This window comes from Salmo salar, chromosome 22 (genome assembly GCF_965601325.2).
Source record: "Salmo salar chromosome 22, fSalSal1, whole genome shotgun sequence".
NCBI lineage: Eukaryota > Metazoa > Chordata > Actinopteri > Salmoniformes > Salmonidae > Salmo > Salmo salar.
Window position 1 is genome coordinate 21,951,008 of NC_138312.1, and position 13,194 is coordinate 21,964,201.

General features: G+C 42.1%; 1 protein-coding gene across 6 annotated transcripts in view; it reads left to right on the plus strand.

Moving 5' to 3' along the window:
• LOC106582941 (calcium-dependent secretion activator 1) overlaps nucleotides 1–13,194 on the plus strand; it is a 184,478-nt gene that overhangs the window by 28,929 nt on the left and 142,355 nt on the right. For all 6 annotated transcript variants that reach the window (XM_082967427.1, XM_045705168.2, XM_082967426.1 and 3 more), the window contains exons 2-3: nucleotides 10,400–10,513; nucleotides 12,468–12,800. In XM_082967427.1, coding sequence (XP_082823553.1) covers nucleotides 10,400–10,513; nucleotides 12,468–12,800 — 447 coding nt within the window. The remainder of the gene's footprint in view (nucleotides 1–10,399; nucleotides 10,514–12,467; nucleotides 12,801–13,194) is intronic.

The following is a 13,194-nucleotide window of genomic DNA, read 5'->3' on the forward strand; positions in this document are numbered from 1 at the left end:
GCTTTTTTATGGCGGTTTTGGAGCAGTGGCTTCTTCCTTGCTGAGTGGCCTTTCTGGTTATGTTGATATAGGACTCGTTTTACTGTGGATATAGATACTTTTGTACCTGTTTCCTCCAGCATCTTCACAGGGTCCTTTGCTGTTGTTCTGGGATTGATTTGCACTTTTACGTCCATCTCTAAGAGACAGAACGTGTCTCCTTCCTGAGCGGTATGATGGCTGCGTGGTCCCATAGTGTTTATACTTGCGTACTATTGTTTGTACAGATGAACATGGTACCTTCAGGCATTTGGAAATTGCTCCCAAGGATGAGCCAGATTTTTTTTCTGAGGTCTTGGCTGATTTCTTTTGATTTTCCCATGATGTCAAGCAAAGAGGCACTGAGTTTGAAGGTAGGCCTTGAAATACATTCACAGGTCCTCCTCCAATTGACTCAAATGATGTCAATTAGCCTACCAGAAGCTTCTAAAGCCATGACATAATTTTCTGGAATTTTCCAAGCTCTTTAAAGCCACAGTCAACTTAGTGTATGTAAACTTCTGACCCACTGGAATTGTGATACCGTGAATTATAAGTGAAATATCTGTCTGTAAACAATTGTTGGAAAAATTACTTGTCTTGCACAAAGTATATGTTCTAACCGACTTGCCAAAACCATAGTTTGTTTACAAAACATTTGTGGAGTGGTTGAAAAACAAGTTTTAATGACTCTAACCTAAGTGTATGTAAACTTCCGACTTCAGCTGTATTATAAGGAATTACAACCTGTAGTGTATGTTTTTGTTTGTGAGATAATGTGAAAATGCATAGATCTAAAATATTGTAAGCTGGAGCCTGTTTGGGTACCAAATGTAGTTCTGTAGGCAACAGAGACATTAAGATGTGGCAATGATCATCAGAGAGACCAGGGCTCTGTTTCCCAAAAGGCATCTTAAGGCTAAATGAATCTTAGAACCATAGGATCTTATTCTAACGATGAACTTAACCTTAAGATACTTTTGGGAAACCGGGCCCAGGGTAATAGAGCTCTGAAAAGCTGTGATAGGGAGAGAAATAGAGACTAACTTCTTAAATGACAGCCTAGGGAATTATCAGCATTGGTCCAGTTTCCTAGAGGACCCGGACTCTTTGTCATGTGTCCACCCCCATGCAGAGCCCTCTGTGTGGGAGTAAACACAGCCCGGCTCCCGGAGACATGAAAAGAGGATTGTACCTCAGACACACACACACACACACACACACACACACACACACACACACACACACACACACACACACACACACACACACACAATATGCTCGTATGCATTCACACACACATACATACACACACACATATGCACACATACGAACACAAGACTAATGGGGACCCTGTTTCAGTGGGCCTCCGTCAGTCACAACCCACGCACATGCAGGCCCAGTGGGCTTCTGGGTCTGTGAGCATTGTCTTCTGGCCACGCTCGGGGTGCTAATGACGGGAGGAAATGTACTGTAACGTTAGAGGAACAATAATGCATACACAGGACATGCTCACTTAAGCGATAAAAGGCACGTGCCAGGCACAGACATACAGACCATGCTTAGACTCTTATGAACACACACACACACACACACACGTGCTGACAAAACATGACTTAATCCGTATTTAAGTATGCACAATATACAGTTCATGTTTGTACAACACATTCATAATACATCCTACATTACAATGATGAGAGTTGTACTATACACACACATAATGTCATATTTGCTCCGTGAACCTGTAAAGAGCATGCCTTTTTCGGAGTCAGTGCTGGTTGTGGCCAGCTGGCTCAGTAAAACAATCATTCAAGGGAATATTCCATCCTGTGCCAGAGATGATTAGATTCATGCCATTAACATGGCGCATTACATAAACCCTCAGCCTCATGTTAGCTGGCTTGGGGGCTTAGGGCCAATGGTGCTGCTTCATGAATGGATTGTAGTGGACGGTGAAACATGGGAGAGGACTTTAGTTAATGAGAAGAGACTAAGTTACCTTGTTGAACAACTACTGTTTATTTGTAAGTGGAACACAGTCTAAACTCTCTGAGTTGCTTATACACTGTAGGAAGGGAGATGACTACATTTCTTTATCGTATTATGTAAAAGATTTTGGGAATTATGACTTTGCTATTAATCTAATGGGAGAACACAGCGTCAAATGTCAAATAGCAACATGATCTCATGCACATATATACTGTATATGCTGTACCCAAGGGTTTGGAATATGGAGTGTTCTCTTCCTGGTCATCTAATGTTTGGAGTGTGCCTATTTGCTCTGTGTCTGTTCATCAATAAAAGGCTGGCAGAAGAGGCATATGTAAAATCTGACACAGTGTGCCAAACTCCAGTCAGAACACTGACCTTTTCCTTAGTAATTCCCTGGGATTAGTGTGTTGGTGTGTGTAGTTTCTGGACTGCTGCCATGGCTGGACGGCCTCTCAGTCTGACAGGCATCTATAGAGAACCCTAAGGGTTTTTCCTCACTGTCTTAGGAGGAAGAGAATATCACACAGACACACTCATCTATTTATGTATGCACAATATCTCTATGAGTATCTTTTCTTTCGCATCCAGGATGTACAAGCCAATCAATCCTAAGATTATACAAAGTGCCAATCTTAAAAAATATTACAAATATTTACACACAGGCATGTGCCTGGTTTCTTGTACTGACTTCGCAGTTAATTCAATTAGAGGACACTGACTTAAATAAAGAAATAAAGACTGTTTCAATGTCTTTAGCTTCGTTTTGTCTTTTACTCCACTCTGAAAATGGGAGTAGTGAACATTGCACGGGTGCAAGCGTTTAGTAAATCTAGGCCCATGTATGATGGATTCTAATGTAAACCAATACAATTCAATGCTTCATTAAGCACATGCGATTCCTGCGGGAATTCACTCTTGAGACGGACCGTACAGTATGGAAACTGTACACACACAGACCATTATAGCGCCTATTCTCACCACCCTTGTTGTGAGTGAGATTTCTCTAAGAGGAAACAATGACATGTTATCTTTGTAGTGCACACATGAACCAGGAGGGTCACAATTACCTATGTTCCAAATACACCCACAATTACCATAGTAAACCCGGATCTGAAAGCGCTACATATATGAAGGTGATATGGAGAAAAAGACTTGCCCTCAGATTCTGCCAAATTCAGTCCTCTAATATCTGTGGGGTTTGGAGTCAGGAGTCAAGAATTTATTAAAGTGTGTTTGGACATACTGCAGCAACTATTTCACATCAACTCCGAAACCCGAATGCACATCTGCCCCTCCCCTGACAACTACCCCAACCCCCAGCCCTGGCAGTACATATTTCTCCTGATTCCTCTTAATGGAGTGGATGATTGCTAGAATTTAGCAGCTGGACTACAGATTCTTTGCGTAGCAGCAGTCGTGTTACAATTGTATGTGTGTCTGCCTTTTTCTTAAACCAGTGTAATATGGAAGTAATAATATAGTGGGCATATTGTTTACTGCCTCTCACCATGTTTCACGCATCGGCTTGCGGGGCTGTGTTTTATCAGGGTATAGATGTGGAATGTGCTTATTTTATTGCCAGTGTGTAAGTGTTGCTATTTTCTGGTATACAGCTTAGCCTCCAGCTCTCCTTGGTGTGTTGAGAGCAGAGCAGAGCTAGAGTGGATGAAACATTTTTTAGGGATTACTGGTGCTACAGATAATTTAACCCACAGTCAGGTGCATATAGGTAGAGAGAGAATGAGGCGAAAGGACAGGATACAGCTGCCTAACAGGATCAACTGAGGCAGTACTACCAATATCTGGTCTTTACTGGGGCCTCATATTGGGTCTATAAAACTAATGGCTACTGATCATCCTCCATTCACTCAAACCAGAGTGTAAATGGAGGAGAGAGTAGAGGGATGGGGACAGGTTACAGGTGTGAGAGGAAGAGAGACTGTTGTGCTGCTTAGGTCACACCTTCTGTGACTGTGTATTGTGCTAGGAGAGTATGTGATACTGTAGTTCACCCCAGACATGCTGTCTACTCCGTGTCTGCTCCACTGTCTGATTAACTATACGGGTCTGATTGCGACAGGCATCTGGAGGTGAGAGGTTGGCTGGCGTTCAGTCTTCATTAAACCCTGTGGCCCAGCTGGTCTGCTGAGGCATCTTTCTCACCCAAATATGGGCTATTTATCAGTACTTGACAGAGAGGTGAATGGGGTTGGGCAGGGTGAGGATCCACAGCTGATGATAGGTGTTTCGTTTAGTTTATTAGGATCCCCAATAGCTACTGCACATGCAGCAGCTACTCTTCCTGGGGTCCACATAAATGTACAAATACATGACAAAGTACAACTCCAGTTGAGGTTTAGGCCTAAGAGAATGCTTTGAACCAATTACAGTACTTTTGTTTTTATATGTATTTAAGACCAGTTTATTGTTAATTAGCCCTTCTGACACTGACTGTAACTCCTTGCTAAGAGTTTCAGTGAGCTCACTGGTTGTAGGTGCTGATGTGTAGAGTGTGAAATCATCAGCGTACATATTCATATTAGCTTATTTTATGACAAGTGACAAATAATTTGTAGATATAGAGAAGAGTAACAGCCCAAGGCAACTGCCCTGAGGGATACAACACTGTACATATCTGATGTTAGAGAAGCTTCCATTGAAGAACACTCTCTGGGTTCTATTGGATAAGTAAGTCTCCAACCATGTGATGGCAAGTGATATAAAGCCATACAAATTATGATCAGTAACATCAAAGGCTACACTGAAATCTAAAAATACAGCTCTAACTCATCTTATTATCCATTTATTTTAGTCAGTGCATGAGTCAGTGCAGTACAAATTTAGTGGCCTTTCCTATATGCATGCTGAAAGTTCGTAGTTAACTTGTTCTTTGAAAAATAGCATTGTATTCGGCGCATGTGACAAAGTTTGATTTGATTTGTATTGGTTCAAACACAATTGGCTCCATCAGTTTACTAAGAACAGGCAATCAGTCAATGTTCAGGTCACCAAGAAAATTACTTTCTCTATCAGTATCTAACATCAGACACATATACTCCAGATACTGACAGTTTGCACTTGGTAGCCTGTAGCAGCACCCTAAAAGAAGAGGCTTCAGATGAGGCAGGTGAACCTGCAACCACAGCACTTATTTTTTAAACTTTTATTCAGGGAAGCCCAATTGAGACCAGGATCTCATTTGCAATGGTGCCCTGAGTGCACACATTATCACAATCAAAGAAAGTTAACATTCCAAATAAATTAAGAAGAATAAAGATACAAATAAACTACTAGGTTTACAATATTACAATTTCAACAATTAAACCAATTAAAATGAATCAAAATAACTACAATCCTCAATTAATTAATTTAACACCAGAGTCCTGAATGGCCCTAGTGGCACCAGAGAATCAAGACGCAAGGAATTTTGCAGGTTAATCCAGCAATGGGGGGCAATAAAACTAAAGGTGTCAAGGCTCAGGAGAAGACCCAGACAGTTTCGAAGTAACAAAAGTTTATTACAAAAACAGGGGGGCAATCAAACGACAGGTCAAGGGCATGCAGAGGTCAGTAGTCCAGAGCAGAGTCTGAAAAGTGCAGAACGGCAGGCAGGCTCAGGGTCAGGGCAGGCATAGGTCAGAAATCCAGGGTGATGTGACAAGGTACAGAACGACAGCCAGGCTCAGCGTCAGGGCAGGCAGAATGGTCAAAAACCGGAAAAGCTGGAAATCAGAAACTAGAGACAGAAAGGAGCGCGGAGAAAAACACTGGTAGGCTTGACGAAACAAAACAAACTGGCAACAGACAAACAGAGAACACGGGTATAAATACACTGGGGAAAATTAGGAAGATGGGTGACATCTGGAGGGGGTGAAGACAAGCACAAAGACAGCTGAAACAGATCAGGGTGTGACAAAAGGAGGATTTACCTAAATTGGTCAAGACCAGAGGGACCTCAAGAGTTAACCAACCATGCGAGCGGGTTTCGTAGCTCATTCTTTTATACTTCAGCAAAAAAGTTATGTAAGTTGGTAGCTTGTGTAGTAGAGCTTTGTAAACATAAAGGGGTAATGAAGGGATCTACAGGACTTTATTGAGTACCAGCCAACCTGTTAATAGAGTGGTGAGTGGTGAGTATTAACAGTGGTGAGTATTAAAACTGTCACCTGTGATAAAGTGAAGGGCGCTATGGTAGACGACATCCACTTCATTTGTCATGAGATCCTCTCTGACCTTTACAGGAATATGCCTCTGAATATATACAGTAACACCTCCCCTCTAGACATTCCTGTCTCAAAGGTGCTGTCTAAGTAAGTCTCAGAAATTGCTAATATATTAATATTATCTAAGATTAGCAAATTACTAATCTCATTCACTTTGTTTCTGAGGCTACATATATTTATTTGAGCTAACTTTAACCCTTTCTTTGGTAGCTTATCAAAAACGGAACTCATATTGATAATAGGTTTTATTTGGAGTGTGTGAGTAGAGCTCACTAGATCTCAGAAAACTGTTGAGATTCTCTACATGTTAGATGGTGGATAAATGAGGATGGCTATTGTACAGATTCAATTGAATGTTTGTCACTTCCATAACTATAATCTGTGCTATAACCATTGACCTCATTTCAGGGTTTTAGTATAGCCCTCGGCAGAGAGGCTAGTAGTGGAAAGGTCATGTTGAACTCTGAACCTTGACCCCATTAAGGGTAATCACTACATGGCTTCCTGGAGTTGCCTGTGACATGGTGACCACGGTAAAAGTCACTTGGGACAGCGGTGAGAGGGGACAGATGTCCAGGGGTGAGTTGGTGGGTGTGGATTTAGACATTAGTGTCAGAGACAGAAGAGAAACCGAGACACACTGCTCCCTCATTTGTTCTGATCGGGGCGGGGCCAATCTGTTCTACTTATTGCCTGCTTGTTTGTCTTGTGTAGAGGACAAAGGAGAGAGACCACATGAAGGGCGCATTGATAATACATTTTAATGAATTACAGTATCTTGTTCCTTGCCAAAATGATGACAGAACAGTTGGCTTCCCTCCCCTCTCTTCCTCTAAACATGTTGCGAGTGTGTGGTAAAGACTTTGATAAATGATGGACGTCGTTTGGGTGATTATCATCAGTCAACATCACATTCCTAGATAGGACCTAAAAGTTTCATTATGGCTGTACTGCCTCGTGTCACCTCGTCTATACTGCATCACTTTCTCTATCCTCCCAGTTAGACCTGCTCTCTTGTCTATCTCTGCTCCTACCAGCCTGTGTGTTTACCTGGCCAGTTTATTAGGTACACCCATCTAATACCGGGTCGGACCCCCATTTGACTCCAGAACAGCCTGAATTATTTTGGGTATGGAAACGTTGCTCAATTGGTATCAAAGGACCTAACGTGTGCCAGGAAAATGCTCCCCACACCATTTCACCACCGCCACCGGCCTGTACCGTTGACACCAGGCAGGATGGGGCCATGGACTCATGCTGCTTGCGCCAAATCCTGACTACCATTAGCATGACGCAACAGGAACCAGGATCCATCGGACCAGGTGATGTTTTTCCAGTCCTCATTTGTCCAGTGTTGGTGATCGCATGCCCACTGGAGCCACTTCTTGTTTTTAGATGATAGGAGTGGAACCCGGTGTGGTCGTCTTCAGTAGCCCATCCGTGACACCGACCGACGAGTTGTGCGTTCCTCAATGCCGTTATGCACTCCGTGTTGTACTGCACTGTTATTTGCTTGTTTGTGGCCTGTCTGCTAGCTTGCAAGATTCTTGCCATGAACGGTCCTTGGACCTCTCATCAATGAGCTGTTTTTGCTCAAAGGACTGCTGCTGACTGGATGTGTTTTGTTTGTCGCACCCTTCTCGGTGAACCCTAGACACTGTCGTGCGTGATAATCTCAGGAGGCTTGCCGTTTCTGAGATACTGGAACTGGCACCAACGATCATACCACGCTCATAGTCGCTTAGGTCACTCGTTTTGCCTATTCTAATGTTCAATCTAACAGTAACTGTATGCCTCTATGCCTGTTTGCCTACTTTATATAGCAAGCCACGTTCACATGACTCACTGTCTGTCTGTAGGAATGAACCATTTTCATGAACGTGGTGGTATAACTAATAAACTGTCTGAGTGTACATTTGCACAAGTGACGTGTGCACTATTACTGTGGCAACATCAGTCCAAACTCATTTCCTATCTATATTTGAACATCTTTAACACCCAATCATTTATTTATAGCCTATATATCAGTCCTGTTGCCGTGGGATAATAGGTTTTTGCCATACAGCGATTGCACCACTAATGCATTTTTATGCAAAAAACCTCCTCATTGTTACTGTCAGTTGAGAGACCCCAGTTTTTAAAATGTTGGCGAGGACTGTAATCCAGAATTAAGGTGGCATTTTTTTTTGTCTTAAAAGCACTGTGAAGTTTACAAATAAAGATGTGGATGGGTCGTTCCATGAAATGAGTAACCTTTGCATCCCTTTGATATTTCAAGTGGAAATTGTGCATCAATATTGCATTTTAAAAGCCTGTTCAGTTAAGTGCCCTTCAATATAGACCACATGGAGAATTCAATAAATCCTATTTTTTTATATGAATAAACACTTGCTAAAGTGGCAAAATTCTGCATTTGAAATCCTATGACACAGGATGATTTTAACCCCAAAATTTCTCGATGATTGTAAATGATTGTAAAGCCCTAGTTATTTTGTTGCTTTGACAAAGACATTTCTGAAGATTATTATTTATTTAATGCAGTGGTGTAAAGTATTTATCAAAAAATACTTAAAGTACTACTTAAGTATTTTTTTGGGGTATCTTTACTTGACTGTTTATATTTTGACAACTTTTACTTCACTACATTCTTAAAGAAAATAATGTAGTTTTTACGCCATACATTTTCCCTGATACCCAAAAGTACTATTTACATTTTGAAAGCTTAGCAGGACAGGAAAATGGTCTAATTCAACACCCCTGGTCTTCCCTACTGCCTCTGATCTGGCAGACTCACTAAAGACACATGCTTCATTTTGTAAATGATGTCTGAGTGTCCCCCTGGCTATCCGTAAATAAAAATAAAATGGCCACATCTTGTTTGCTTAATATAAGGAATTTGATATTATTTATACTTTTACTTTTGATACTTAAGTATATTTTAGCAATTACATTTACTTTCGATACATAAGTATATTTAAAACAAAATAATTTTAGACTCTTACTCAAGTAGTATTTTACGGGGTGACTTTCACTTTTACTTGAGTCATTTTCTATTAGTGTATCTTTACTTTGACCCAAGTATGACAATTGGGTACTTTTTCCACCACTTATGTTATTGGTGATTCCTTTTAAGGTAAAAAAAAAAAACCTGTCCCATATTTTAAGGTCAACAATGTTAAGTGAACTGAAATCTCGTTTTAAGGTGGTGAAACTATTCCTTTAAAAATATTTTTGGAAAGAAACATCTAATAGTCAAATCATAGTGTTAAAGCAGGTGAGCTGGTTCTACTCTTTTTGGCAATATTCTGGTGTTTTGTGGTAAAACCTAAGCGGGTTGAGCATAACACGTGAACCCTGTTACCTACAGCTAGATAGACTAGAAATGTGCTTCCTTTTCCACTGTCACAAGGGGATTTTTGTTTGATTTAAGATGCAATCGTCAACCCTGCTACTTTATTTGGCACTTAATAGGCATTTACTTTTGTATGTTTTTTATTTATTTAACTTCTTGTGATGGAAAATGTGTTTTTTATTAAGTTGCCCATGTGCCCTTTATGACAGAATGTAACCATTTGGTAAAATCTGAAGTTTCTTTTCTTACAAAGTTACACATCTTAAAAGGCACCAAATTGGTGGAACGACCCGGATGTTACAAACGGCATGAGATAGAACCAGGAAATGTGTAATTGGTAACAGGAGGACTGAGATGAGTGCTGGGACCGGGGCTGCGCAGGGCAGTTAAATTATTTGTGTGAAATCACGGTTTAAACGGGAGGACATGTTTCAATTTAGCACTGAAAAAGAAAGATCTATGCATGCAAAGAGGATCCAAAAAGAGGAGTTGTGTTAAGTGAAGAAAGACACATTTAAAAAAAAATGTTTTACTGTATATTCAACATTGATATAAACTTATTCATTTTATAAGGGGACTGTGACAAATGTTTAAAGTGAAGTAATATGAAACCTATGAGCTAACTTAATGTTACCATGATTCCTATTACTCTGTTGTTTCCCTCTATATTGACTCTGTCTGTCTGTCTGTCTGTCTGTCTGTCTGTCTGTCTGTCTGTCTGTCTGTCTGTCTGTCTGTCTGTCTGTCTGTCTGTCTGTCTGTCTGTCTGTCTGTCTGTCTGTCTGTCTGTCTGTCTGTCTGTCTCCTCTCTCAGATCAGTAAGCAGCAGCTACAGACAGTGAAGGAGCGTTTCCAGGCTTTCCTCAGTGGTGACACCCAGATAGTGGCAGACGAGGCCTTCATCAATGCAGTCCAGAGCTACTATGATGTAAGGCCCTACTCTGTGTGTGTGTGTGCATGTGCGTGTGCGTGTGTGGGAGGGTCTGTACAGGAATACAGTTTGTTTAAGTGTTAGGATTGTGTTATCTGTTTATTTGTATTCACCAATGATTATTCTGCAGTTTTAAATAGTCTTCTGCGGACGAACCAAATCGTCTGGATATTTTCCTCCTGCATCTGACAGATTCAAATGAATTGGACTTCCCAAAATAGGCCTCTAAAATATTAATAGTCCAGACAGAGGCTATGTGAGGTGCTAAGCTGAATCCATGGACATATTGTGCTCCAAAAAAGTAGATTTGAGTATGCCTATCCAGGGCCTCCCGAGTGGCGCAGCGGTCGAAGTCATTGCATCGCAGTGCTAGAGGCGTCACTACAGACCTGGGTTAGATCCCAGGCTGTTTTGCAGCTGGCTGCGACGGGGAAACCCATGAGGTGGCACACAATTGGCCCAGCGTCATCCGGGTTAGGTAGAGGGTTTGGCCGGCCGGGATGTCCTTGTCCCATTGCACTCTAGCGACTCCTTGTTTTGGGCCGGGCGCATTCACTCTGACTTCGGTCGCCAGTTGTACAGTGTTTCCTCCGACACATTGGTGCGGCTGGCTTCCAGGTTAAGCGAGCAGTGTGTCAAGAAGCAGTGCGGCTTGGCAGGGTCGTGTTTCGGAGGTCGCATGGCTCTCGACCTTCGCCTCTCCCGAGTCCATACAGGAGTTGCAGCAATGGGCCATAACTGTAACTACCAATTGGATAACATGGAAAAGGGGTGAAAAGTACCAAAAAAATAAATACAAGAAAGTATGACTATCCATCCCTTTCAATATGTCTGCCTTGGCAACTCTGAAATCATAGAAGAACGATGTTCGAAACACTATCTCAAAGCTCCCAAAAAGTTACAGAAAATGAGACAAAAGTGAATGCGATTTGCTCTGCCTGCAGAATTAATTGATACAACACTTCAATAAGCCTAAATTAGTGAATTGAAATGCTTCATTACTCAACACCCAGCTAAAGCTGGTTTTCCAATTCAATTAAAGCCCAATGCTCTTACTGACTGTGTTCTGGATGCTTACACACTCCCCACATCCCCACCTGCCCTAGAGCCTGGAGGAGACCTGGGGTGCTCTTCCTTGGCAGAATTTAGGATTAAGCTACATGAAGAAAAAAAAATTCTAGCTAACATTTAAATTTTATTGTCTATATCAGGAGTACTATCTTCAACACTCCCATGCAATGTACCCTTCTTTTTGGACCTCTGAGAGCACTGCTGCTGTTTCAGAAAAAGTTGCAAGTGCCCAAAGCTGACACCAGACAGAGGATGATGAATGTCTGTGTATCTGTATCTGGCTCAGAGGCGATGGCCCTCAGTCTTCACCCTGCGTTAGGCACTGATTGGGAACAGGGAGCCTGTCACCGTGAACCATAAGGAGCCTGCATGGTAGAGAGAGGGCCAACATCTGAGTCAGCCACACATATGGATCCCTCTCTCTGTCTTTCTCTTTCCCTAACCCACACCCCTTCGCATGGAAAATTGCTTTGTGAGAATTGTGGGAAAATAAATGTGCAGTTTGGGATTGAACAGATAAGCACAACAATGCCAGATTTAATTGAAACTACAATCATTTATTTTCCTCTGCACCTTCATCATGAAGACAGAAAGACCAAGCTGCAGCAAATCCTCAAAGAGAGAAGCACTACTTTAGACATTTCACTTCCCTCGAGAAGCAAAGATGAGTCAGGCTGCCACCAGGGCTTCTTTACACAGATGCAGGGGAGAACGTCTCACAGAAAATAATGGGCAATTTCCAATTCAGAAATTGAGTTAAAATAAAATTCATCCCAACCTCACAACCAAACTGTATGTTCTTCCTGTATGTTCCTTGTGCCTTTTTAATACTTAAACCACATGCCTAATCCCCCATCTCTGCTCTTAACCATGACCACAGATATTCCTGAAGAGTGACCGTGTGTCCCGGATGGTCCAGAGCGGAGGCTGCTCGGCCAGTGACTCGCGGGAGGTTTTCAAGAAGCACATTGAGAAGCGTGTCCGTAGCCTGCCGGAGATCGACGGCCTAAGTAAGGAGACGGTGCTCAGCTCCTGGATGGCCAAGTTTGACACCATCTACCGTGGAGAGGATGACCCCAGGAAGCACCAGCTGCGGATGACTGCCAGCGCAGCCTCAGAGCTCATCCTCAGTAAGGACCAGCTCTACGAGATGTTCCAGTCCATCCTGGGCATCAAGAAGTTTGAGCACCAGCTCCTCTACAACGCCTGCCAGGTGAGATAAGAGCTTCACCTCATGTCCTTTACCAGGCATTTGTCTTAACACTAACACTTTCACTGATGGAGATTTCTCAGTTTCACTCCTTTCTCTAGGTCTGAGAGGTGACTTGAGGTGCAGCGTCAACTTTTAACACCCTTTTGATGCTGTGATTTGAGGCTTGCTTCTCATTAAATTCCAATGGGTTGAAATGGTAAAAGTGTGCTGTGAAATCAGCCTTACTTTAAACCCCTGGAAAATCCATCCACCTTCCAGGGTTATTAGATGAATAGGCACCTTTCACAGAAAAGCACAGTGTTTAGTGTGGGATTGAATACTCTTTAATCCAAGCAGGAAAGAGGACTGGAATGAATACTGCAAAAAGAATATGACCATTGTGAGATGGAGAGAG